This window comes from Orycteropus afer, unplaced genomic scaffold, assembly GCF_000298275.1.
Source record: "Orycteropus afer afer isolate SDZICR_OR568_19922 unplaced genomic scaffold, OryAfe1.0 scaffold00013, whole genome shotgun sequence".
In the NCBI taxonomy this organism is placed as follows: domain Eukaryota; kingdom Metazoa; phylum Chordata; class Mammalia; order Tubulidentata; family Orycteropodidae; genus Orycteropus; species Orycteropus afer.
In genome coordinates this window covers 21,487,937-21,515,020 of record NW_006921600.1, presented here as the reverse complement: position 1 = coordinate 21,515,020, position 27,084 = coordinate 21,487,937, and the positions used below count along the sequence as shown (strand labels likewise).

The window sequence follows — 27,084 nt, the reverse complement described above, 5'->3', positions numbered from 1 at the left end:
ATGCAGAGCACTGTCAACTACCTGTGGCACACAAATGACCTGCTGGGCCAGGGGGCCACTGCCAGCGTGTACAAGGCCCGCAACAAGGTAGGGTGCAGACCTGACCAGGCTCCCAGTCCCCCACCACCAAACCCAGTTAGTTCTAGACCTGTCAGCCCCCAGCAGGCATCAAAAGTGGACTGTGGCCAGGCCAGGGCCTCTGAACTTTGTTGCATGCTCTGGAATGCAGGGCCACTGTGTGTTCGAGCAGAGGTGTGAGGAGCTAAAAAGGACTGCTTAGGAAGACACCTCTGGCAGGCAATGGTTGGGACTGGGGAGAATGAGATGAAAGCCCAAAGCAAAGTATCCTAGGAAGGTGGCAGCAGATTGACTCTAGGAAGAACAGAGGTGGGAAACAAGACTTGCTTGGATTTATCCTGAAATCTTTGCAGAGCTGTATCAGAATGTACGGCACAATACTCCACTGTCGCATACGTAAGAGCAGGAACCAAACAGGCCTGATTTCAATCCCAGTTCTGCCACTAGCAACAGTGAGAGTTAGCTGCCTTTGCAGTTACTGTCAATAACAATAGTAATAAAAAACCAGTTACGTTGGAGTCAACTCCGACGCATGATGACTGTGTGTGTTAGAGTAGAACTGTGCTCCATAAGGCTTTTTAGTGGCTGATTTTTGGGAAATAGATCACCAGGCCTTTCTTCCAAGGTCCCTCTGGGTGGACTAGAACCTCAGCCATTCAGTTAGCAGCCAAGCAGCTTAACTGCCACACCTGAGGATCCCAACATCCTAATAGTAAAGTTTAACAGCACATCATTGCCTACAGAGTGCCAGGTGTGGCGAGCCCTTGTCACTTCTCAGTGTTGGACCGGCTACCCTCTGAGTACGGGAAGCAGCTGAGGGTGGGTGCTCCAGCCCCGCCCATGCTGTCATTGCTTACCTCTGCTGTCGGGCTGCCTGGAAGGGCTGAACTGAGACGTGGGTGCAAGGGGCTGTTCCCCAAGACAGAAGGGAGACTTGCTATTATTTCCATACTGTCTCCTACTCCTCCCTTTCCCTGATGCAGAAATCTGGGGAGCTGGTGGCTGTGAAGGTCTTCAACAATGCCAGCTACCTTCGACCCCCTGAGGTGCAGATGAGGGAGTTTGAGGTCCTGAGGAAGCTGAGCCACCAGAACATTGTCAAGCTCTTTGCAGTGGAAGAGACGGTGGGTCCAGGGCCTGTTCAGAGGAGGAAAGTCTTGTCCCTGCCCCACAAGCTGGGAAAGTGGGGCACATGACAACAGAGACTTAGTCTCATGTTCGTCAGTGGGTCAGCCAGAGAAAACCACCTGCACCAAAAAGCAGCTGCCAGCAAGTCATTTCTGACTCATGGCGACCTCATGTGTGTCAGAGTAGAGCTGTGCTCCAAGGGTTTACAATGGCTGATTTTTTGGAAGTAGAACACCAGGCCTTTCTTCAAGGCATCTCTGGGTGGACTTGAACCTACAACCTTTTGATTAGCAACCAAGCCCCTTGGTTGTGCAACACTGTTAACTGTTTGTACCACCCAGGCACTCTAAGAGAAGTAAAGAATACCAGGGGGAGGGCAATGCATGGGGAAGGGGCTTAATCAGAGAGGGCTTCCTGGAAAAGGCAATGCTGTGCTCCAGGGTAGAGAATCTGTGTGAGGTGAGGAGGGAAGGCCAGACCAAAAGGTAGGACCTAGGAAATTGGGGGTCTGGGGGCTCTAGGTTGAGCTGCCTCATGTTGACAAGGCTGGATTCTGGCCGACAGGCGTGGTTGGGAGGAAAAGTGGCAACCTGCCAGCCTTGCTCTCTCTGCCCACAGGGGGGCAGTCGGCAGAAGGTGCTGGTGATGGAGTACTGCCCCAGCGGCAGCCTGCTGAGCGTGCTTGAGAGCCCAGAGAACGCCTTTGGGCTGCCTGAGGACGAGTTCCTGGTGGTCCTGCGCTGTGTGGGTGAGCCCTCCCTGAGCCCCACCTCAGACCAGCCATAGGCCCAGACCCTCAGCACAAGGCAAAGTCCCAGAAGGGCGTTCAGATCCGGAAATAAATATGCAAACGGAGAAGAGCACTTGGAACCTCTTAAAGCTCTCTATTACCAGGACTGGGACAAACACTGCTGAAGGGGTGGGACCCAGGTGGCTCACCCTTCGATTTAAAATGCCAGTTTAAGAGGTCTGCTTGTACACCATTGAGAACATAGTAACCTAACGCAACAACGCAATGCACTGCCGAGGAGTTGGATCCAACTCATAGCGACCCCTCCTTGGGTTTCTGAGGTGGTATCACTACAGAAGTAGGTTTCCTAACCTTCCTTCCGAGGAGTGCCTGGTGACTTTGAACCACCAGCCTTCTGGCCTTCAGCACTAGACCACCAGCGTTACTACCAGAGTGTACTAAATGCTTTTGAATTCAAAAAACCAAACTCACTGCCATCATGTCAATTCCAACTCATAGCGACCCCCTTTGGGTTTCTGACACAGTATCTCTACGGAAGTAGATTGCCTAGTCTTCCTTCTGGGGAGTGGCTGGTGGGTTTGAACACCAACCTTCTGGTTAGCAGTCAAGTGCCTTAGGCACTGCCACCAGAGCTCCTTGTTTACTTTATTTTTTTACTTATTTATTTTTTTAATTAGGATTTGGGTGAAGATTTACAGAGTAAATTCACTTTTCATACAGCAGTTCACATATACTTTGTCTCATGTCATTGACCAAAATTTACAATGCAGCAGCTCCCCTCCCACTTCCTCCCCATAGTTACCTCCTCCCAGTGTCCATCCCTTCATACTCTTCGAGAGGCCCATTTTCTGCCAACCCTGTATATGATCTTGGATACACTCTCCATTTAGACATACATAATTGTTTAGCTTGTTCACCCATCTATCCGTCCCTATACCCATATTTGCTTTCATTAACAACTCAGTATTGTATTTACAAAGGGGTTCATATTTGTTGTTTGTACTGCCCATGTAACTCTCTCTGTCTTTCTCATCTTCAATGCTGCCATATTGGTCACTCACATTTGGTACATTGCCCTTCTCTTCACCCAAATCAATATTTATCTCTATCTATCTAACAGCATTCCCTCCCCTTCCCTCCCACCCCTGGTAACCAACAAAGAAAATGTCCTCCAATATATAAACATTTCCTTAACTTTTACAATAACGGACTAATACAATATTTGTCCTTTTGTGACTGACTTATTTCGCTCAGCATAATGTCCTCCAAGTTCATCCACGTTATGCAGTGTTCTGCAGATTCTACATTATTCTTTAGCGTTGCATAGTATTCCATTGTGTGAATGTACCAAAGTTTGGTTATCCATTCCTCAGTTGTTGGACATCTAGGTTGTTTCCAAGTTTTGGCTATTGTAAATAGTGCTGCGATGAACATCGGCGTGCATATATCTGTTCTTGTTATGGCTCTCACTTCTTTAGGGTATATACCTAGTAATGGGATGGCTGGGTCAAATGGTATTTGTATTTCCAACTTTTGAAGGAATCGCCATACTGCTTTCCACAATGGTTGTACCATTTTACAGTCCCACCAGCAGTGTATGAGAGTCCCAATCTCTCCACAACCTCGCCAGCATTTGTTATTTTCTGTCTTGTTGATCCTTGTTTACTTTAAAATGGCCCATTTTATGCTGTATGAATTTATCCTCAATTTTTAAGTAAAAAAGAAAGAAAAAACTCCAACTTAAAAATAAAACAGGATCATAGGTAATGAGTACTTTTCATCTAAGCCAGATTCTTCTCTCTGCAATGAAAGGCCAATTGGTCTCAACCCTTCCTTGATTTCCAAGAGTCCAAATAGGACCTGACACCACAGTGTCCTGGGGACTTTTCTCCTTTGCCCTGTGCCCATCTCTGTGCAGCTGCTTTTCCTGAGGCTCTGTCAGCCCCTAGGTCTCCCTGTCTGTCTATACCTAAAGATGCCTTCCCACCAAGCTGTGCCTCAGGCCCAGATGGTCTCAGCCCAAGCCATTAGCAACCCTTCCTCTGTCTCCAGTGGCTGGCATGAACCACCTGCGGGAGAACGGCATCGTCCACCGTGACATCAAGCCTGGGAACATCATGCGCCTTCTGGGGAGGGAGGGCCAGAGCATCTACAAGCTGACGGACTTCGGGGCTGCCAGGGAGCTGGATGATGATGAGAAGTTTGTCTCTGTCTATGGAACTGAGGAGTACCTGGTAAGTGGGGCCCTGAGGACCGTGTCCCAAGCTGAGGTCCTCCCCTGCAGCTGAGTGCCTCTTGCCTTGGGATTCCTCAGAGACCTCTATGAGGGGTACGGCTCATCCTCCTTCTGACAGATTGAAAAACATCTGATATCTCATCCCCTGTCCTCCAACCAAAAGAATTCATTCTGTTCTCTAAGACTCAGAAGGAGAAGCTTCAGCCTGCCTTGTGCAGTTAACGTCTTGATCTGATACTCACTGAGGATTGGAAACTACTGGTCAACCACTGCACAGGGTGGGCAGATGGAAATACTCTGGAGAGGACACAGGACTCCAATTTTTGAGATTACAAGAGGCCCTTGTTGTTAGTTGTCATCAAAACCAAAAACCCAAAACCCATTGCCATCAAGTCAATTCCAACTCATAGCAACCCCCATTGGGTTTCTGAGGTGGTAAATCTTTAAGGAAGTAGATTGCCCCATCTTCCTTCTGCAGAGCAGTTGGTGGGTTTGAACCACCAACTTTGTGGCTAGCAGTCAGATGCCTTAGGCACTGCGCCGCCAGAGCTCCTAGGTTGTCATCAAGCTGGCGCAAATGGTTTGCACTCAACTGTGAACCTATAAGTTGGTAGTTTGGACCCACCCAGTGGTACCACGGGAGATAGGCCTGGCAATCTGCCTCTGTTAAGATTACCGCCAGGAAGACCCTATGGAGCAATTCTCTGTAACACACAGGGTCTCCATGAGTCACAATCAACTCCACCAGCAACTAACAGCAATAATGCTCATCAGCGCATTGCTCAACACGTGACAGATGGCAGGCTCTATTTTTGAGATTAGAGAAAATGGTTCTGCTTTCACTTGAAGGCAGTGGAAGGGATTCTGATGGGTGGGGCTCAGACCCTTGTCCCCCCCTCACCCTCCATGATCCTCTCTGCTCCTCTCTCCTCAGCATCCAGATATGTATGAGCGGGCAGTCCTTCGCAAGCCCCAGCAGAAGGCGTTTGGGGTGACGGTGGATCTCTGGAGCATTGGGGTGACCCTGTACCATGCAGCCACTGGCAGCCTGCCCTTCATCCCCTTTGGTGGGCCACGGCGCAACAAGGAGATCATGTATGGTGGGCCGCGGGCAGGGAATGACAGGCACAAGCCCAGGCATTCTGGTGGGGACACACCTGGCCCTTCTCTCCCACCAGTCCCTGCTGAATCTCCATAAAGACGTCACTGTCCCTCCTATTCCCCCTCAAACTATGTGGTTCTCCTTTGGTCCAACCTGCCACCCCTACTCTCCCCCTGAGATCCCTTCAGATTCTTTATTACTCAGTCAACCAAGCAGGAAGCAGAACCCTGGCCTTGGCCTGGTGAGTGGCTCATAATCACCCCCTTGTGCCAGTCAGCTTCTCTTTTATCCTCCCCCTTTGCTGCTCACCACATCTCAACTGAGACACCAAAAGTGACTTGCCCAAGGTCACAGAGGCTACCAGGCAAAGATGGGGCAAGAACCCAGCCTTCTGGCCCCAAGTCCTCTGCTATCTGAGTTAGTAGTGGGATAAGTAGTTGGAGACAGTAGTGGCTCTTAGTGAGAACAAGACCTTTTAGATGGGTTAGCAGAAAGCTCAGGGGCCAAGTTGTGTTCAGTGCTCAGTAGCCCTATATTAGGTTTAGGGAAAGGGGAAAGAGACTGGCCTGGACTGGGGTTATCAGGGAAAACTGGACTCTGAAGGGAGCAGGAGGATTTTGGGAGCCAGGAGGAGCTTGGGCGAGATGTGGAGGCAGACTGGGTGTGGCTGTATAGAGATGGGGTAGAGGCAGTGGACAGGGAACAGATCTGTCTGTCAAGCACAGAGAGCTTGACAGGGGAGCACCCCAAGGCAAGGGGGATCTTACAGGAGGAGAGCCAGGATTCTCAAATTCCATTTATTTAGCCTGCCTCATAGTATCTGGGTGACTTTGAACAAGTGCTCTGAGCCCTCCGGGCTTAGTTTGTCATTCCCTTGAAGTATGGGGGGCTGGGAGTCCTGCTAACCAACCCCTGCTTCACTCCAGGTACCGGATCACCACAGAGAAGCCACCTGGAGCCATTGCAGGCACTCAGCGGCGGGAAAACGGGCCCCTGGAGTGGAGCTACACCCTCCCCATCACCTGCCGGCTGTCTATGTGAGTGGGGCCCTGGGAGGTGGGCAGACACAGACCCTCGTCTGTGGAATCACATCTCTGTTGAAAGCCATGGCTTTTGAGGCCTGGTTTATAGGGCTGCTGGCACACTGCAGGTTCAGGCACAACTCATTCCCTTTCTGGGCTCGGTTTTTCAATCTGGATGCTGCAATGAGTTCTTCCAGTTTTCCCCTAACTCCCTGCCACCTTGGTCCTGCCTCCTTAGGATGTCCTTATGGATTACCCCTACTTACTATCTATTCAAGTAAGGTCCCTGGGAGGCATAAGCTGTTTGCACTTGATTCCTAACCAAAAGGTTGATGGTTCCAACCCTCCCAGGGGCACCTTGGAAGAAAGGCCTGGCAATCTACTGCTATAAAAATTACAGTCAAGAACACCCTCTACAGCTCAGTTCTATTTTGTACATGGGGTTGCCATGAATCAGAGTCTACTCAATGGCAATGGGTTGGGTTTGGTGTAGACCTACTCAAGAACAAGTCTGGCTCTGACCCCTGACACTCTCCATGTCCCGGGAGAACAGGGGGCTGCAGAGCCAGCTAGTGCCGATCCTGGCCAACATCCTGGAGGCAGAGCAGGCCAAGTGCTGGGGCTTCGACCAGTTCTTTGCAGAGACCAGTAACATTCTGCAGCGTGTCGTTGTCCATGTCTTCTCGCTATCCCAGGCAGTCCTCCACCACGTCTACATCCATGCCCACAACACGTAAGTGGGGATGTGTGAGGGAAAGCAGGAGAGCCCTTCTCTACTGCAGAGGTGGGGGTGGGGTGAGCAGGGCAGAAGGCCATGTCTAAACCACCATCTCCCAAAGCACATTCTGTGGCATGTTTAGACATAAAATGTTCTGGGTTCAAACTTACTAGTTTGGAAGACTACTGATTCCACCAAGTTAAAGTTATACAGGTTTCCTTACTGCTAAACTTCAGAGATTCAGAGACCTTGACTATGCTAATGAAAACCAAAACCAAAACCAAATCCACTGCCATTGAGTTGATTCTGACTTACAGCAGCTCTATAAGACTGAGTAGAACTGCCCCCATAGGGTTTCCAAGGCTGTAAATCTTTACAGAAGCAGACTGCCTCATTTTTTTTTATGAAGCATCTGATTGGTGGGTTCAAACTGCCGACCTCTTGGTTAGCAGCCAAGAGCTTTAACCACTGTGCCACCTGAGCTCCTTGAGTATGCGTTATAAATCTCCCAGGGAAGTGGGCAGGGGCATTTCCCAAATTAGTTTGCTCATAGAACTCTTTCTTTTCCCCTCAAGCATTTTGTGGGACTAGGTGCTCTCTGGTGGCATAGTGCATAAGGCACTTGACTGCTAACCAGAAGGCTGGTGGTTCAAACCCACCAGCTACTCCTCGGAAGTATACTTCAGTAGAGATACTGCCTTGGAAACCCAAGGAGGGGTCGCTATGAGTCGGATCCGACTCAACGGCATTGAGTTTGGTGTTTTGGTTTAGGTGAATTGTAATGGAATTAAAATGCTATTAAGAGGACACAAAGGTAGAGGCTGGATAGTGGGACCTCTGGGTTCTGTCCCAGTCTGCCTCCATCCACTGAAAGACCTGAAATCTACCCTTTGTCTCTTTACCCTTGATCAAAGAGATAATCATCCCAGTTTCTTCCTCTGAAGAGCTGAGCACTCTCCACTGACAAAGTCTTAGCTGGGGCTTGCTCACCAGACCCTATGTCCCTGCCTGCTGTGACCACCCCATCCCCTCTGTCTCCCATGCATCTAGGATTGCCATCTTTCTGGAGGCTGTGTATGAGCAGACCAACGTGGCTCCCCGGCACCAGGAGTACCTCTTTGAGGGCCACCTCTGTGTCCTCGAGCCAAGCCTTCCAGCCCAGCACATCACCCACACAACTGCAAGCAGCCCCCTGACCCTGTTCAGCATGGCCAGTGAGAACCCCAAGGGGCTGGCCTTCAGGGACCGTGAGTAGGGCTGCCCTTGGCTGGGTCTCTTCTCCTCTTCACACTCTCCTCCAAGAGCAACAGTTTACAACCCAGGGCATTGCGTAGTTCTTTTTGTGGGTCTTGGGCCCACCAGGTGCAGGAGGCAGATCTGATTCTAATTCTGGGTGTGTCTGTGCAGTCCTGTGTGACTTGGGCTTCACAGCATCCTCAGAGTAGTGAAAGAAGCTCCAATTGAAGCAAAGAGATTTGGGTTTAATATGTTCTCCCCAGACTCTACCGCTGGTGGAGAAATCTCAGAGAGTCTGTGTTGGAGTTTGTGTAGGAGCCCAAGCTGCTGGAGAGAAGGGGAGGTAGTTAGGGGTCCAGAGCTCTGACCTTTTGCAAGTTCTAGCAAAACTATCATTCCTTCTCACTTGGGTGATGCCACCGTCTTCCTTCTTGGGGTCTCCAGGACTAGGAAGGGAAATTAACCTTGAAATCCATGGGCAAGAGTGGATTTAGTCCATTTTATGGCTATTGACATGGGGCCTTGGGAAGCAGGATGAAGTTCTGCAACTGAACATTAGGGGGCAGTGAGGGACTACAACTGCAGCATTAAGTGTGCGAGGTTGAGGTTTGGAGAGATTTGGCAGGTGGGGAGCTCTTGTGAGTTTAGAAATTTGAGGTGAAAGATTGGGGCTGAGGGTGGGTGTGAGCTGGTATGAGGAAAGATGGGCTCAGAGTTCATTCAGGACTCTGTCCTCAGACAGTCTTTGTCTGCAGCTGCTCTGGACATCCCCAAGTTCATTCCCAAAGTGGACCTGCAGTCAGATTACAATGCGGCCAAGGTAAGGGGTGGCCTCCGCTGGCAGGGAAGAGGTCCCACAAGGGTAAGGATGGGGAACCTGATCCTGCCCATCTGTGTGTTTCAGGGCATGTTGGGTGCTGGCTATCAGGCCCTGTGGCTTGCACAGGCCCTGCTAGATGGGCAGGAGATGATGCTTCAGGGGCTGTACTGGATGGCGTGAGTACCCTGAGGGCTGGCTACCCAGACCCCCTTCCAAGCCATCCCTGGTGGCAAGGCCACACATATGGTGCCCTTGGTCTGCTGGGAGCAGAGGGGGTCTGACTTGGCTCCCCTTGGGCAGGGAGGTGCTCCAGACCACATGTAGGCGGACGCTGGAGGTCACACGGACAGCCCTCCTCTTCCTCAGCAGCAGCCTAGGCACTGAGAGGTGGGTATCCCACGTAGGGCAGGGAGGTCTCAGCAGGCCGTGAGACTGGCTCCAATCCCTCAGCCCTTCTCTGACCCCTCCCTCAGCCCTTCATGACCCTTCAAAACGTCTGTCTGTCTTAACCCTGCCCTTCCCGACCCAGAGTTCCAATAATGCCCTTGCCCTTCCCGACCCAGAGTTCCTGTCCTCCCTGCCCTGCTAGAACAGGGAGGGCATTCCCACCCCACCCCATACCACCTCAACCCCAAAAATGTCTGCACATACCTCCCCCTACACTGGTATCACCCCTTGGAGTGAAGGCATCTGTAGGGACATCTCCAAGTCCGAGGCAACCTCCTATGAAGGGACCTTTTTCCTATGAGACCCCTTCTTTGAATTTCTAGACTGCTCACCATGCACCAAGCTCCAGAGAAGGACTCTTGGTTCCTTGGACGTATCAGGGGATGGTGACTCTCCATGCTCTTTCTCCCACTTCCTCTCTGGGTCCTCTACCTTCTTGTGATTCCCCTCCCTGCTCCTTGGAGCCCCACACCTCCACTCCTCTGTGGGGCTAATTCAAGGCAATGGAGTATAGAATGGGAGAGACCGGGAAGGAGGAAACCAAGCTGGAGGGTCTGGAGATGAGAAATCCAGGGACAATTCTCAGTATTGAGAAGTGGGCCCAGCCACCCGAGTCCTGGGGGATAGGAGAGGGGCACAAAGGCCCAGGAAAGCTGGCGGGAGCTTTTCCCAATGAGAGGAGATGCATGGTGACAAAGGAGCAGAGACTGTCCCCTCCCTCATGTCCCCTAGAGCCCACCTTGGGAGGTCCAGGGAGTTTCCCAGCACTGGGGTTGACTCACTTCAGCCTTGTTGCCAGACCCCTGCGAGGCACCCAATGCTTATGGTGGCACAGGGGGGGAAGGGACAGTGGAGGAAGGAGAGAGTCTCCAGAAAACAGGGACAGAGTCCTGTCAGGGCTGAGCCCTTTGAAATGGTGATATGAGGGATTGCAGAGAGCTAGCTCTGTCAGCATGGTTGGAGAGTCTTCTCTGAGCAGAGCTCTGTCCAGGGCACAAGTCCAAGGACAGATGTGACATCACCCTGCACAGAGTGGCCTATGCTCCCCTGGAGGGTTTGGGCCACCCTGAGCACCATTTTTGGGCAGGTGAGGGCTGACAGGAGGGTTGCGTATGAGGAGAGTAGAGGTAAGTAGAAGCAATCACTGAGGCCTTCTTGGAAGAGATGAAGCTTTTAAGGCCAGAAGGAGAGAAAATATGTCGTGTGGGAAGGTCTTGTGCAGAGACAGAGAGGAAAGGGCCAGGTCTGTGGGGGAGGGGGGTTGCTGGTGAGGTTTGCTGAAGCCACAGTCATGATGGAAAATATCCCAGAGCTAGAGTGTGTGGAGGGATAGAGAGAAGGGAAAACTCATGGAGTCTCAGAGGCTGCAGTTGGGAAGCTAAAAACCAGTTGCTGTTGGGTTGGTTCTAACTTGTGGTGACTCCGTGTGTCAGAGCAGACTGTGCTCCATAGGAGTTTCACTGGCTGGTTCTTTTTTGGAAGCAGATTGCCAGGTCTTTCTTCTGAGGTGCCTCTGGGTAGACTCCAATCTGCAGTCTTTCATTTAGCAGCCTACCATGTTAACCATTTGCACTGCCCACAGTGGCAAAAACCAAAACCACTGCCGTTGCGTCAATTCCAAGTCATAGCAACCCTAAAGGACACAGTAGAACTGCCCCCATAGGGTTTCCAAGGCTGTAAATCTTTACAGAAGCAGACTGCTTCATCTTTCTCCTGCAGAGCAGCTGGTAGATTCGTACCACCAACCTTTCAGTTAGCAGTCAAGTTCTTTAACCAGTGTACCACCCTCTGTTGGGAGGTTATACCCCAATAAAATTACCCACAGGGAGCCACTGTAAGTACTAGAGCAGGAAGGAGATGTGTGGAGAATGCATTCCAGGTGTTTGTCCCCCACTTTCCCTGTACCGACTGGAACATGGAGAATGACAGGATCACCTCAGTCTGGAATCCTTGTGTCTCTCGGTTGTTCACCACCTCCTGGCTCCTAGTGTCTGCAGGGCTCAGGGCTCAGTGAGTGCCTGCTTTGAAGCATGTCAACCTCCCCTCAACGAGGAGTACCTAGAGCATGAGGGCTGGGGCTGAACTCTTTGCTAACTCCCAGGGTGTTACTGGGCCATCATCACCTTCCCTAGCTGGGCCTCTGCTTCCTCATTTTGACAATGAGAGGGGTGGATGGTCCCTAAGTCCTCCCAGCTCTGATATTTTGCAATCCCTTTCCTGTCTTGGCATAGTGTCTAAGGCATTTGACTGCTAACCAGAAGGTTGGCAGTTTAAACCCACCAGCCACTCTGCAGAAGGCATACTGAGCAATCTGCTTCCATAAAGATTTACTGCTTTGAAAACCCAAAGGGGGTCGCTATAAGTTGGAATTAACTCAATGGCAGAGAGTTTGGTTTTTAGTGTTTTTGTTTGTTTGTTTGTTTCCTGTCTGAACATCCTCAGACCTGTTCGTTCTTCCAAGGGCTGAAACCACTAGCTGTTCCCACACTGGAATGTCAGCTGTTTTAAAGGAAGTAAATTTCACACTGGGAGAAGCTCAAGTGCCTGGCACAAGTGGCCCTCCAGTGCCAGCCTGCTGGCTCACCTCTCCTTTCACAGAACTTTTCTCACTGCCTCAGGTTCCCCCAGATAGGTTCCCTTGGCAGGGCATCCTTGCCTTTACCCAGAAGCTCCCTGGATTCCCTTGGCAGGAGTACCAGAGGCTGTTCTCACCCACCACCAACAGAAGTGTGTGTTCCCATAAATATGTTCTCTTATCCACCCATTTATGAACAGCTTTCATCCTGTGGTCCTATCCTATTTGATCCCCACAGACACCTTCTTAGCGACTAAGAAGGAAATTTTTCTTTCCATTTTATAGATGAAAAGCCTGAGGCTTGAAGGGCTAAAATGATTACCCAACACAGCATATGGCAACCAGGACTCAAATCCCTGTCCCCTGACCCCCTGTCCACTTGGGTTGGTTCATCCTCATCCTGTTGATCGATGATGCCATGCCCTGCAATTCACCCATGTGCTCGGAATTCATCCAACAATCATGGGTTGAGTAACTTCTTGTTAATTGCCTTCAAGTTGTCTCTGATTCATGGTGGCCTTATGTGTAACCTGCAAAACAAAGATGAGGCAGTCTGCTTTGGTAAAGATTTACAGCCTTGGAAACCTAGTAGGGGTTGCTGTGAGTTGGAATTGACTTGATGACAGTTTGGTTTTTGGTCTCACATAGAACGGAACAAAACACTGCCCAGTCCCGCACCATCCGCATCATCACTGGTCTGTTTGAGCCCATTTTTGTGGCTATTGTGTTAATCAACCTCGTTGAGGGATTCCCATGTTTATGCTGACCCTCTACCAAACATGATATCTCTTCAGGTCACCTAGTGTCTCTGACAAGAATATACCACAAATGGGAAGGCCTTAACAAACAGGAGTTTTTTCTCTCACAGTTTGGAGGTTTTAAGTCCAAATTCAAAGTGCCAGGCTCTAGGGGCTGGGTGAAAGCCCCTCAACCTTGGGCTTCAGCTTTGCCTCTTGCTCTTGGCCCACTGAAACTAGAGGCATCTCTTCACTCAGGCAGTTACTGGCTGCTGAAGCTAACAAGCCCAAGGTCGACAAATAAAAAGGCACAGTCCTGATGTTACCAAACCATAGGGCAGGCCATTAATTTAAGTCCGTTGTAAGTCCCAAGGTCAGCGGAGCATAGCAGGCTGCTGAGCAATGACAAGGCTACATACAAGGTCCAAGCGGGTCATAAACTAGAGATATCCCCAAGGTTTCTCCTTATATACAGGAAGCAGACCACATCCCAAAGGCAGCTACTCAGCTGCTTCTGGTAGATCCCACCATGGAGTTGATTGGGAAATCAACTACCACCAGCTGTCCAGCCACTCAACAAGGCCCAGCCAAGCTGACATACAAATTCAACTACCACAATGTCCTTTTCAACTGTTGGGCAACCACTACACTCTAAGCCCTTTCCTAGACATTGCAGACAAAATGGTTAGCCAAGCAGGCATTGTCCCTGCCTTCATGAAGCTTCCAGGTCATTCCTAATTCTCTCTTTGCTCGCTTCCTCTTTCCTCTTTGGCCCTCTGTTCCCAAGCCAAAATATGCAAGACTCTTTTTCCCTTATATTATTAAAGGACAGTATATGCTAATGACAGAAAGTTAGAAATACAGATAAGGAGAACTAAGAAAATAAAAATACCATAACCTACCTCCCACAGATTACCTACTAATTGCTAATACTTAGTGTATATATACAGAGAGAGCTCTGGTGGTGCTGTGGTTAAAGCATTGGGCTGTTGACTGAAAGGTCAGTGGTTTGAACCCACTCGCTGCTCCGTGGGAAAAAGAGGAGGCAGTCTGCTTCCATAAAGGTTTACAGCCTTGAAAACCCTATGGGGCAGTTCTATTCTATCCTATAGGGTATGAGTTGGAATGGACTCTGGCATTTATTTTTAATATATCCTTCCAAATAGTTTTCTGCTGTATGTATATCTGTATAGATATTAAGCAAAGTAAGATTAAGCTGTACTTGCTGGCTAATGAGTGCTCCCTCTCTATGTCAATACATTTTCATCTCATCTGGTAACCGTCCATATTCAAATGACTCTACTTATCCCAAAAATGTCCTTTTATCACTGGTTTCATCCAACCAAACCAAACCAAACTCACTGCCATCAAGTTAATTCCAACTCAGAGCTACCCTCATTGGGTTCCCAAGGCTGTAAATCTTTACAGAAGCAGACTGCCTCATCTCTCTTCCATGGAATGGCTAGTAGGTTCGAACCACCTTTGGGTTAGCAGCGAAATGCCTTAACCACTACACCACCAGAGATCCTTGGCTTCATCCAAACCAAGACCAATCCAGGACCACAGTTGGAATCTGGTTGTTATATTCCTTAAGCATATTTTAATCCAGCACAGATTCCCTGTCCTCCCCCCTTTTATCATGACACTGCCTTATTGAATGGGCCACATCCATTGTCCTTCCTTCTGGACTTGTCTGGTGGGTGATGTTCTTTGGCTTGTTTCTCTTTCCTGACATCTACTATAAGCCAGGAGTTCTAAAGGCTGGGTGGATTCTGGCTAATCATTTTTGGCTAGACTGTGTCACCAGTGATGCCAGGTACTTCACACTGATCTGCCATTGGGTGGGGGCAGCCTGATTCCTCTACTGTGTGGTTGCATTTTCCCTGTAAAGAAAGAATCAGTGAGGCGGTCCATGGGAATCACACCATCATTTGTCCTTTAATCATTCATTGTTGATTTTAACACCACACCTAAGTGTATCATTTCCTTGGGTCAGCAGGTTGCTCATGTCCCAGTCCTGCCACACTGTGGCTGATATTCATCTCTAAAATACAGCTTTTCCCTCATTGGCAAACTACTGGTTATCAAAAAATGCAGTTCCTACTGGAAAGGAGCTTAATTCTTTCTCTTTAGTTACCAATTTTCTAGGTGAGGAGGTCATTAGTAGCTGCCTGTGTCATTATTAAGGTAGAGGTATTGGGTGGCACAAACAGTTTGTACTCAACTCTTAACTGAAAGGTTGGCAGTTCAAACCTACCCATAGTGCTACAGAAGATGGGTCTTGACAACCTACTTCTGTAAAGATTACAACCAAGGAAACCCTGTGAAGAAGTTCTACTCTGTAATACTCTGTAATACTCCAAGAGTTGGAATGGACTCTCTATGACAGCATGTTTGTTTTTGTTGGCATCATTATGGACTTGTGAATTTCATAGATTCAAGCTATTCCAGTCCACTTCAGTCTTCATTCTCTTTAATGCTCAACAAGGGCCACAATCTTGGTGAGCAGTGGCCTCTTCAGGATGGTTCCTATGTCCCACCATGACATACTCCAGAGACACCACCCCAAAAGATGCCACACTCAGTGTGTGTCACCAGTAGCTCTCTGCCTGTCACCTCCACTGTCTCCTAACTGGGGCAGCCTTTCACCCCCCTCACATTTCTCCTTCCTTCCCTCAAGGTACACCAGTGTGGCTGGGAGGCCTGAGATCCAGGAGCTGAACAGGGCCACAGAGCTGAGGTCCAGGCTGCGAACTGTGAGTAAGGCTGTGGGTGGATATGGGAGGGTAGGTGTGAGATAGGTGGGTGAGTGGGTGAGTGGGAATGTGGCAGAGGAGTAATAAGTGGGGAGTGTGTGGGGAGGGTATAGAGAGGCTCGGGTGTGCATGTGGGAGTGAATGTGGGGGGTGTATATATATGTGGGAGGGTGGTAGGACAGGGTGTGGGTGTGAGCGGTGACCCTTGTCAGGAGCAGAGCTGTGGTGGGGGCAGTTATCCAGCCAGGCTGCCCTTCAGAGCCTTGTACTGAGGACCCCACGGGGGCTGTCCTGCCTTATAGCTGGCTGAGGTCCTCTCCAGATGTTCCCAAAATATCACAGAGACCCAGATGAGCCTGAGAAACCTGAGCTCAGAGCTGGCGAAGAACCGGGATCAGGTACATGAGGACAGAAGGTCTGTGGGATTTCCTTTTTTGTGGGGTGGGGGTGGGACATGGACTGCTCCAAAGACCCAGTAGCCTTTTTGGGAAGAAACCTGCTCTCTCCTGTATTGAGTCAAGGGTTTGGGGCACAGGTGGTGGTGGTGAGGGGGACTCAGGAACAAGCAAGACCCTCCTGTGACTGGCCACAGGGAGAAAAGGATTGGGGAGGCTGCTCTTCCTTGGGAGTTTGGAGAGCAAGTTAGGACTCTGAGCAGGTACAAGAGTTCTGAATAAAAGAATAGTTGTGTTTCCTTTCTCTTCTGAGTCAAGGCCAAGGGCTCTGCTTCAGTGTCCTGAAGAGGTCTTTTCATTTACATCATTTCAAAACCAAACCAAACTCAGTGCAATGGAGTCGATCCTGACTCATAGCAATCCCTCCTTGGGTTTCGAGGTGGTATCTCTACGGAAGTAGATTGCCCAGTCTTTCTTCTGCTGAGTGGCTGGTGGGTTTGAACCACCAGCCTTCTGGTTAGCAGTTAAGTGCCTTAGGCACTAGGCCACCAAAGCTCCTTTATATCATTTAGTCCTTCAAATAGCGATAGTGCTCCTATCATGCCGTTTTATACATGAGGAAGCTCCCTCAGGGAGGTTAATTTACCCTGAGTCACAACCAGTAAGTGTCAAGGATAGAGACAGGGCTTCAGGTCCTCTCTGCCCATCTCCAAAGCCCATGCTTCTGGCCACCAATAATTTACAACCTGTCAAACTCCATTCTCTAGGCCAATTTGTAAAGACCACAAGTAAATTTGAGGTGATCAGAAGCTGAGGGAAGGGGGGAACAGGAGCTGATGCTTAGTGGGTCCAGAGTTTCTGTTTTGGGGTGATAGTTTTGGAAATAGTGGTGATAGCTGTATAATATTATACTGTACAATTATAATTGTATAATACAATACTAAGAATATAATTAATGCCACTGGATTGTATACTTATAAATGGTTAAAATGGAAACAATGGGAGAAAAACCCATCCTCCTTTTAAAGAAATATAAAAAAGCCCCTCCACCCTCAAGTCTGCTGTGTGTCTCCCCTTGACCTGCATGGGGCAGAGAGACACTGCCTTCCTTGGCCCTGCTCTGACCAGGAGTGAGTGGGTACCCTCTGGGAAACCACCCCCTAGTACTTCATACCCTCAGCTCCTATACATAAACCTGTGTCCTCAACTGGAAATTTAAAAGGCAAATTTCTCTGTAATCACAAATTTGGCTGCAAAACTTGACCTAAACTGGTATGAGGCTCTTAAAGAGATAGACAGCTGCCATTGAGTGGACTTTGACTCACTGTGGGATCTGATGTGCAACAGAAGAAACGTTGCCTGGTCCTGTAATATCCTCATGATCACTGGCTTATTCATTAGCTCATGTGCTAATCCATCTCATTGAAGTGGCCTCACCCTTACTGCCCCTTTATTTCCCAAACATGATGTCCTCCTCTAGTGATTGACATCCCTGATGATAGTTTTCAAAGCAAACAAGCTGGACAGATATTTTCTTGTGATCCATAAGGTTTGCACTGGCTATAACAACAACAACAACAGTTTTCAGAAGTAGGTTGCCAGGCTTTTCTTCCTAGTCTGTCTTAGTCTGGAAGCTCCATTAAAACCTGTCTACCATGGGTGATCCTGCTGGTATTTGAAATATTGGTAGCATAGCTTCCAGTACCATACAAGCCACCACAATATGACAAAGGGGCAGATGGGTGGTGGAAGGCTTTTATAGTTTTATCTGTCCCACTTAAGGTTCTCCGAATACATGACTGTATTTGACTTTGAAGGGCTGTTTCAGACTTGCTAGGGGTGTTCTGCAGCACACTGTATGTGTACTGAGTGACCTTTTCAAAATTCAGAAAACAACTCTGACTTCTAAATACCAAGCATTTTGGATAAAGACTGTGAACCTGTGGTCTTGTTCCAACCTCCTCTTCCACACCCTATGTTCTCAGGAGGCCAAGCTTTCTAGGGCCAGCTCTCACTCTGCTGAGAGTCCCAGCTCCACAAGTGGCTGAGGTGGGTCCTGGGAGGAGCATGGGGAGGAAGTGGAGCTCGATAGGCCCAAGGGTGAGGAACAGCCCACATACACACACCCAGTCTCTCAAGCAAGTGTTTGTTTCCTGTCTGAAAAGGGTAATGGGAAACAATAATGACCTTAAACCACAGGCTGAAAGGTCCTTGAGAGGACACTTCTCTTTCCCTCCTTTCCCCCTCTTGTTTGAAACAAGAATCTTTGATTCATTCTTGTTCTAAACAAGGATTGTTGATTCATTCTTTATTCATTTTAAGTTCATTCCATGTGCCAGGCATTGGGTATACTAGGAAGGCACTACTCTGCCATCCACAGGTGACCAGAAAAGAGACTTCTATTCCATTCTCGCTGGGCCCTCGCTGCCAGTCTCTCTTGATTGGGTCCAGAGGGGCCCGAGCTGCTTCTAGGTTCTAGCCTCAGGCCTTCTGGCTGTGGCATTGGCCAATTTCCTGATACCTCTCCTGGTTGGTAGCTTTATTTATCTCACCCTTACTAAATGCATGGGATGTTTGTGTGTGTGTGTGTGCGTGTGCATGTGTGTGTGTGAGAGAGAGAGAGAAAGACAGAGAGACAGACAGGCAGATAAACAGTGAGTGAATGAATAAATATGAATGACAGGATGGCTTTTGGCTGGCTCCAAGGTGCCTCAAATAAGCTTAGAGACATGACAGTCACTCCTGCTCCCAGACTTGCCCCCAAAGCTGTGGCCCTGAGGCTCTGCCCTCTACTCACCTCAGTTCTCTTATCCTTTACTTCCTGCCCTTTACTTCCTCTCATCACCTGTCCCCTTGTCTCTTGCCCACAGCATCCAACAGATTCAGTGTTGTTTGGACAAGATGCACCTCATCTACAAACAGTTCAAGAAATCCAGGATGAGGCCAGGTAAGCTGTGGGGAGAGCACCTCATGCATGCCTTCCTCCTCTTCTTTCTTCCTTCCTTCTGGTCACTCCTTAGTACTCCATCTAGTCCTGTTGGGGGCCTATATGCAGATAGTGCTCTGTGGAGGCCAGGGGGCAGCTGGTATCAGGCAGGGTCTTGCAGAGTAATCTGTGATGTGAAGCCCTTACGTCTGGATGTGTTGCCACATGAGAGGCTTAGATGACATGGGTTGGGGAAGCAATGGTTTGGGTGCTATGGAAGTGCTGGCCTTTGACAGAGACCTCTCACCTTTGCAGGGTACTTTACAGAGGGATTGTGAGAGATACCACTTAGAGTCACTGGGCCAGGAGCTTCCCTGTGTTATCTCCTAATCCTCACATGGACCCTCTGGGGAGGCCAGCTCCTTTCATAGCCATGGGGATGGAAAGCCACTTGCCCCAGATGACTTCCATCCTAGGGCAGGGACAGCATCAAACCCACGGAAGGGCTGATGATGGGAACTGAGGGCCCTATTATATCTTGAGGTTGGGAAGCAAGCACACCAAAAACAGACCCTCTCTCCCTATCCTGCCCCCACATACTTCCTAATCTGTAGACTGAAGGTCTTGGGCTTGACTGTTAAATTCTCTTCTATCCTAAGATTATCTTAGAAGCACTTGCCCCATAAAAAGATAATGTGAGCCACATGTGTAATTTTAAGTCTTCTAGTGGCCAAATTTTAAGATGAATTAAGGAGCTCTGATGGTGTAGTGGTTAAGGCATTTGGCTGCTAACCCAAAGGTCAGTGGTTCAAATCAACTAGCCACGCCACAGAAGAAAGATGAGGCAGTCTGTTTCTATAGAGATTTACAGCCTTGGAAACACAATGGATTTTGCTGTGAGTCAGAAGTGACTCCATGGCAGTGAGTTTAGTTTTCTGGAGTAGCCAAATTTTAAAAAGTAAAAGAAACAGGTGAAATTAATTGTAATATGTATCTTAATTCAACCCTTTTATCCAAAATGTAATTTCAACATGTGATCAATATAAACAAGATTATTAAAGATTTATTTTACTTTTCTTGTCCTAAATTTACAAACTCCTGTGTGCATCTCTATTTGAATGCTAAACTTGGAATAAAGTGAAATTTAGTCTTACCAAAACAATCAAGTTGTTTTAATGCAAAATTATTTTATACTGCTTCACTTCTTATAAACTTAAATTATTTAAATTAAAGTTAAATGTTAGTTCCTCAGTCGCACTAGTGATATTTCAAGGGCTTAGTAGCCACAGGAGCCCAGTGGTCACAGAATTGGGCAGTGCAGTTCTAGAAGATAATCTTCCTTCTAAGGAGCTCTGGTGGTTTAGTGGATAAGGCATCTGGCTGCTAACCAGAAGGTCAGTGGTTCAAACCCACCAGCCTCTCTGTGGAAGGAAGCTCTTTACTTCTGTAAAGATTTACAGTGTTGGAAACCCACTGGGGGTTGTTGTGAGTTGGAATCAACTCAATGGCAGTGAGTTTGATTTTTTTGGTTCCAGCATCCTCAGTCCTGCCTCTGAGTTCAGCATTGGAGGCTATAGGCTGGAGATGTGGGGTGGGTACCACAGGAGATGGAAAAGGAAAACTCTCCTGTTTGGTGGGGTGTGGGCTCAGCAAGGGAGGCCTTCTACCCAACTGGCCACCTTAGCTATGATTTTAGGAGAATCTCAGAGCTTTTTCTGCTTCTGCTGCTGGACTTCATAATAGTATAATCACAAACTTCTGAACACCTCTTATGTCTTGTCCATTTCTTTATTTAATGCTCATAAAAACCCTAGACACTATTACCAGATGCCCCTGGAGTCAACTGATGGTGACCTCATGTGTGTCAGAATAGAACTGTTCAAATCCACAGGGTTTTCAATGGCTGATTTTTCAGAAGTAGATCACCAGGCCTTTCTTCTAAGGCACCTTTGGGTGGACTTGAACCACCAACCTTTCAGTTAGCAGCCCAGTGCATGGACTATCGGTACCACCCAAGCATACTTGCTCCCTTCATTTTATAGAGGGAACTAAGTAAGACACAGAAAGGTTAAGCAACTTATCCAAGGGTACACATCTTTACATGCACAGCTGGAATTCAAACTCAGGCAACCTACATCCAACTGCTTTTTAACAACCACATTTTACACCCTCAGAAGGGCTTCATTTCTTTTGGTCTTCAAGAATCCTTTTGAAAGATTTAATAAAAATTTTTTTTTCATAAATCAGGGAGAATAACCCTTAACTGCTAACACCTGGGGTGTTCAAAGATACCATTCTGAGAACTAGCAGTTTTCTGGGCTTTATCTTCACAGGAGCCTTTTGTGGTTTATATGTGGTATGAGGAACCAGGCTCAGTGAGGTGGAATGACTTGCCTAAAAACCAGAAAAACCAAACTCACTACTGTTAAGTCAATTCTGATTCATAGCGACCCCCATTGGGTTTCTGAGGCTGTAAATCTTTATGGAAGTAGATTGCCCCATCTTCCTTCTGTGGAGCAGCTGGTGGGTTTGAACCTCTGAACTTCTAGTTAGCAGCTAAATGCCTTATCCACTTCCTCACCAGAACTCTTTAATGACTTGCCTAGCAGTCAAAAACACAGTTGTGGGTTGAGTCTACTCAGACTTACGGCGTCAGAGAGTGAAACTGCACTAGTTTTTCAAAAGGAGATTGCCAGACCTGTTTTCCAAGGTGCTTCTGGCTAGACTCAAACTTCTAGCTTTTTGGTTAGCAGCTGAGGTGTTTTCAATGACTGATAGCACCACTCAGGGACTCCAAAACCAAAAAACCAGATTCACTGCCATCAACTTGAATCTGACTCATAGCAACACCCGTTGGGTTTCCAAGGCTGGAAATTCTTACAGAAGTGGATTGCCCCATCTTCCTTCCATGGAGCAGCTAGTGGGTTCGAACCACTGACCTTCTGGGTAGCAGCCCAATGCCTTATCTGCTACACCACCAGAATGCTTTTAGGGACTGTGGTAATAAGAGGCAGGGCTAGGACTTGTCCCAGATCTCTTGGATTTCACAAGTGTTCTCAGCTAGCCAAGTGCAGGCCCAGGACAAGAAGCCCAAGAAGAGGACCTACTGTGTTTGGAGTAGAGGTGAGAGGCCAGCAAGGCAAACCTCTTACATCACTTCACGTTAGGGTTGCCACTAACTCAGAGGCCATTCCCCCAAAGCCCAGGAGGGGGCAACATCTCCCTAGAGCAGTGAATTTAAGGCAGAATTTGCTAAAAAGTTCAGAAAGCAGGAATGTGTGGGAAAGGAGGACACCGGGAAAGGGTAACTACAGGGAGGAAGTAAGAAGAGAGCTATTACATTGTGGGGATTTCTATCAGTGTCTCAAAACAAAATGTGTATGAACTGTTGAATGGAAAATGAATTTGCTCAGTAAACTTTCACACAAATCACAATAAAAAGTTTAAAGATAAATACATACATACATACATACATACCCTTCAGGAAGCAGCCAAGGCAGTGAAAACTCCAGCCCTCATTCACTACTGGACCAGTAATCTTCCTGTTCCTTCTGGCAAAAGTGGCTGAGCTGAGAAGAGGAGGGTCGAGGGGGATGACCTAGCTTATTTAGCTCATTGCTGAGAGCCCCCACCTGACTCTACCTGCAGGATGAGTATTCAGGGATGAGACCAACCAGCTATAGGCATCAGTCTCCTTGGGAAGGTATGTTGGATGAGGATGCATCCAAGCTGCTGACCAAGCATCCATCAAGGGATGCACGATACTCTTCCTCCACTTCCCACTTGAAGCCTTCCCTGATTACCACCTCTCACCCTGACCCTCTGTGCTACAGGTTTCCTTCCTCTGAGCCCCAGAGCAATTTCTCTGCATCTTCTTTAGTTTTCTCCTTCAGTAATGCAATTACTTGGGTAATTGTTTCATTCCTTCTGGCCTCTGGGTGGAGCTAGCTGGCAACGCCATGGTTAATGTGCTCAGCTGCTAACTGAAAGGTTGTCCATTGGAGTCCACCCATATGCACCTTGGTCAAAAGGCCTGACAATTTACTTCTGAAAAATCAGCCACTGAAAACCCTATGGAGTACAATTCTACCCTGACACACACGGGATCACCATGAGTTGGAACCAACTCTACTGACATTAGTTAGCCCTCCTGGCTCACCTTGGCTGTGAGAGCCTCTGGAGCAGGGCCCTGGCTGGACTGTCTTCATCTGCTTCCCTGTCCTCCACCCCCAAGTGCTCAGCACAGGCCCTACCCTTGCGGCACTCCATTTTATTGATTGATGAAGTAGCACCATTCCTGTTTCCTTCAGGGCTTGGCTACAACGAGGAGCAGATCCACAAGCTGGATAAGTGAGTGGTTTGGGTAGGTGGGTGGGCAGGAGGGTGGTGCCACCAGGGCAGTGCCATCCTCCAAGCCAGACAAGAGGTGGTGAAGGTCCCTGACCCCAGGCTGTGGCTGGCAGAGAGGAGAGTGGGGCGAGTTGGCAGCTGGGATAACTGTCTACGGGATAGGTTCCCTGGCAGGGAGGAGGGGCATTGCATGATGAGTTGAAGGGAGGCAGCTCAGAGGTAACTCTGATGTGATTGGATTTACTTCTGATATGAGCAAGATGGTTTGTGGGATTTCTTTCCTTAACTGTCCTCTCTGATTTATCACTCATCACTTCCTGCCTCTGCTTGATCCTTCCTTTGAGCTTCTTGCTACTCCTCTGTTTCAACTCTCATCTTCCAGAGGCCTCCCACTGGAGTTGCTATAGTCTACACTCACCACCAGCCCCTACACACACACACACATACATGCTCTCTCTCTCTCTCTCTCTCTCTCTCCATAGTCTCTCCCTCCTTTCCCTCTGAGGACTAAGCTTGAGAATACGAATGTTTCCTGAAGTCCTGAGCCCTCCCTATCTCCATTCCTCTGTTGATGTGTGTACTTTGCCAGCTCCTCTGGTCTTCATGCTTCATGTATGTGAATATTGTCATGCATCTGAATATTATCATGGATGTGAATATCATCCTATATATAAAAATCATCATGCATATGAATATCATCTCCCTCCTTGGAGACATAGCTTGTGGGCTCAGGGGCTGGGCATTGGTGATGTGATGATGGAGACCAGAGATGCTAGGCCTGTGCTCAGTGGCCTGGTATCTCTGGCTGCTCATTTCTGTGCCTCAGTTTCTCTGTCTTTTCAGGGTGAATTTTAGTCACTTAGCCAAAAGGCTCCTGCAGGTGTTCCAGGAGGAACGTGTGCAGAAGTATCAGGCAGCTCTGGTCACGCATGGCAAGCGGATGAGGTAACAGGCCTTCCCCCAGTGCTCAGGGGCCCCAGTCTGGCCTGACCCCTTCCAGGCTCCAGACAACACTGGGCTTTGCAGAACCTGATGAAGAGGGAGGGGGAGAAGAAAGGCAAGGAAATGGTGGTTTTGGGGACCAGGCAGTCTGCTGGGTGATTTCTACAAATTAGCTCATTTAACCCCACAGTATCTCCCCCATGGAGTAGATATTATTCACAGGTGAAGAGACTGAGGCTCAGAGAACAGGTCTCTTCCTCCATGTGAAATAGCTAAGAAGTAGCAGACCCAGAGGTCTGTCTCCACAATCTGGACTTTTTTTCCTGTCCCAGCTGATTATACTGGGAAACCTCCTCTCTGGGGAAGGAACCAAGGCCCCTCTCATGTGAGGACATGCCGATGGATGGGCTTCTAATGGGGCAAAGAAGTAGGAGTGCGTAGTAGCCCTTAAACAGAGTCTTTTTTCACACTGTCCTCTTTAGGGCTTTAGGTTCTCCCTTCATGGACAAACCCCTCCCTCCTTTCCCTACATTAATATCGCCCCCCCCCCCCAGAAGAGACAGTCATTTCCATGTGTTCCCATGTGTTCTAAAGACCATGTGACCAGTGGTCTGTTATGGGCTGAGACCCTGGCATTCCCCACCCCTCACATTTGAATACCAGTGCTGGGCTCCCTCACCTCCCTCCCCGATTCATTGGTCTGGAGCAAGGCTTGGACATCTATTTTATAAGCCTTCTCCCCGCCCCATACACACACACCCAGGTGATCCTAGTGTGTAGCCAGGGTTGAGAACCAATCACTGGTTTAACCTCTCTGCACCCTGATATCCTCTGTGCAATGGGGAAAGTATTCTTGTTCACTTCTGTCACTAAGAGAAGAGCATTTATCACAGAGTCCTGACTGTGACTGACTCTGGAAATAGATAGTATGGGCAGTTCCTTGTATGACGTACCACAGGGTGGGGTGTCCTCTGCCTCTCTGAGCCTTACCTGGCACCTGGCTCATCATAATGAGCCAGTGTGACCTGGCCCCCGGCTCATTGTGACCTGGCCCCCGGCCCCTGCATCTTTGCAGCATTCCCCATTATGGTCCTAATGGGACCCTCACCAGCCTTAGTCAGAACGGCTCATCAGTGTTATTGAATTATGATGGGGTGAGTGCAAGTTGAGGACACAGCTGGAGGGACAGAGGAAGTGAGGAAGGCAAGTGGCTGGGGCCCAGCTGGTGTGGGTGGAGCTGCTCCAGCCTGAGTTGTTTGGAAATTCCACGTCTGTGTGGTGGCCCAGAGGATAGCTGGGGGGCCCCAAGAAGAGAGCCAAGTCCACCTCTTAGTTTCTCTCTCTGTCTGCTCTCTACAGGATGGTACATGAGACCAGGAACCACCTGCGTCTGGTTGGCTGCTCCGTGGCCGCCTGTAACACCGAAGCCCAAGGGGCCCAGGAGAGCCTCAGCAAGGTGCGGGCTCTGGAGGGCACCTGGCCTAGCGGGGAGCCAGGCCAATCAGGTGCCCGGGGCATTCGGGCCATTCCCCTGTCTCTGTGCACAGACCGAGTCTCCTTGACCAAGCGCAGGCTGCCGGTTGAGTGTCTCTGAGCCCACAAGTGCCCTACAGGTGGCGAGAGAGGCTGAATGGAAGGTGCTCCCTGAAAGAATGGGAGAACACAATGTGGTGCATGCATATAACAGAATATTTACTCAGTGTTAGACAAATGAATATTATAGCCCATGCTACAATATGGAGGAGCCTTGAGGATATTATGCTGAGGGAAATAATCTCAGGCTGAAGGTCACCACAAGGGCAGAGCACCTGGGGTGCTGAGACATCTTCCAAATGCTTCTGTGCAGTTTGGGAGGAAGACTCCAGAGCTATTCTGAGGGACATTGTGTGAACTCTCCTTCGTTCTTATCTGTCTCTGTAAGGAGAACACACCAGAAACTGCTTTGCCACCAGAAACATTGAAGGGCTGCTGCTTTCAGTACAACTGGCACTGTCTATTACTTATGTGTAATGAAACCAATGAAGTCCCTTGGTGGCACAAATTGTCAAGTGTTCGGTTGCTAACTGAAAGGTTGGTGGTTCGAACCCATCCAGAGGTGCATTTAAGAAATAGCACAACCTGGAAAACACTATGGAGCATGGTTCTTCTCTGACGCACGGAGGGTCACCACAAGCTGAAATCGACTCTAAGGCTACTGGCTTGTTTGGTTTAATGAAACAAATATGTCAGTGTTGGAAAAAGGCAGGGCCCCACCCCTTCTCCGTAGTCCATGGTTCTATTGTGTCATGAAAGGTTTAGGTTAGACATGAAGGAGAACATTTTGGATGTCTTGGTCCTTAAATCTAAGAAAAGATGAATGAAGGTAGTTATGCCAGCTGCACTCCCAGAATGGGAAGGAAAGCCTCGTGAGAAGACTTAAGAATTCAGGTAGAACCAAGGATGCAGGGTGGGGATCTTTGTTACCCTTTTCTTACCCTTCCTCAGCATCCCTACCCCCGCCCCCACCCCCAGCTGGCTTATCCCTTCTGACTAAGTTGTGGCTTCCCTCAGATCCTTGACCGGCTGTTTCACCAGCTCCTTCCAGACAGAACAGGGGAGGCTCAGTCCTCACCAGCCCCCATGGCTCCTTATCCCAGCTGTGAACCGAAAGACCTAGTTCTCCAGTAAGTGCCAAAAAGGTGTGTTTGTGTGTGTGTGTGTGTGTGTGTGTGTGTGTGTGGCGGCAGGAGATGAGGGAGAGGAGCATTGTGGAGAAGTGGGTGGGATCTCCCAGGGCAGTGTGGCCATAGCCTCAGCTGGCTCTTCTACCTTTGCCTTGAGCAGCATGCAGGAGCTTCACAAGGAGATGAAGCTGCTTGCGTTTGA

The 27,084-nt window shown here is 48.8% G+C and overlaps 1 protein-coding gene across 1 annotated transcript; it reads left to right on the top strand.

Moving 5' to 3' along the window:
* IKBKE (inhibitor of nuclear factor kappa B kinase subunit epsilon) lies at window positions 1-27,084 on the top strand. The gene is made up of 18 exons (XM_042782497.1): window positions 1-87; window positions 1,062-1,202; window positions 1,825-1,954; window positions 4,010-4,191; window positions 5,128-5,288; window positions 6,222-6,332; window positions 6,871-7,050; window positions 8,086-8,282; window positions 9,027-9,091; window positions 9,176-9,267; window positions 9,392-9,478; window positions 15,531-15,606; window positions 15,909-16,021; window positions 18,872-18,948; window positions 23,238-23,277; window positions 24,121-24,222; window positions 25,579-25,675; window positions 27,043-27,084. Exons 1-18 carry the CDS (start codon window positions 1-3, stop codon window positions 27,082-27,084), a joined length of 1,980 nt encoding a protein of 659 aa, XP_042638431.1.

Excerpts from the sequence above, each read along its gene's own strand:
- IKBKE (XM_042782497.1), top strand. The coding sequence starts at position 1 with ATGCAGAGCACTGTCAACTACCTGTGGCACACAAATGACCTGCTGGGC. Across the intron at positions 9,092-9,175 it reads CAGATTACAATGCGGCCAAG|GGCATGTTGGGTGCTGGCTA; the intron begins GTAAGGGGTGGC and ends TGTGTGTTTCAG. Across the intron at positions 16,022-18,871 it reads CAGGTACATGAGGACAGAAG|CATCCAACAGATTCAGTGTT; the intron begins GTCTGTGGGATT and ends TCTTGCCCACAG.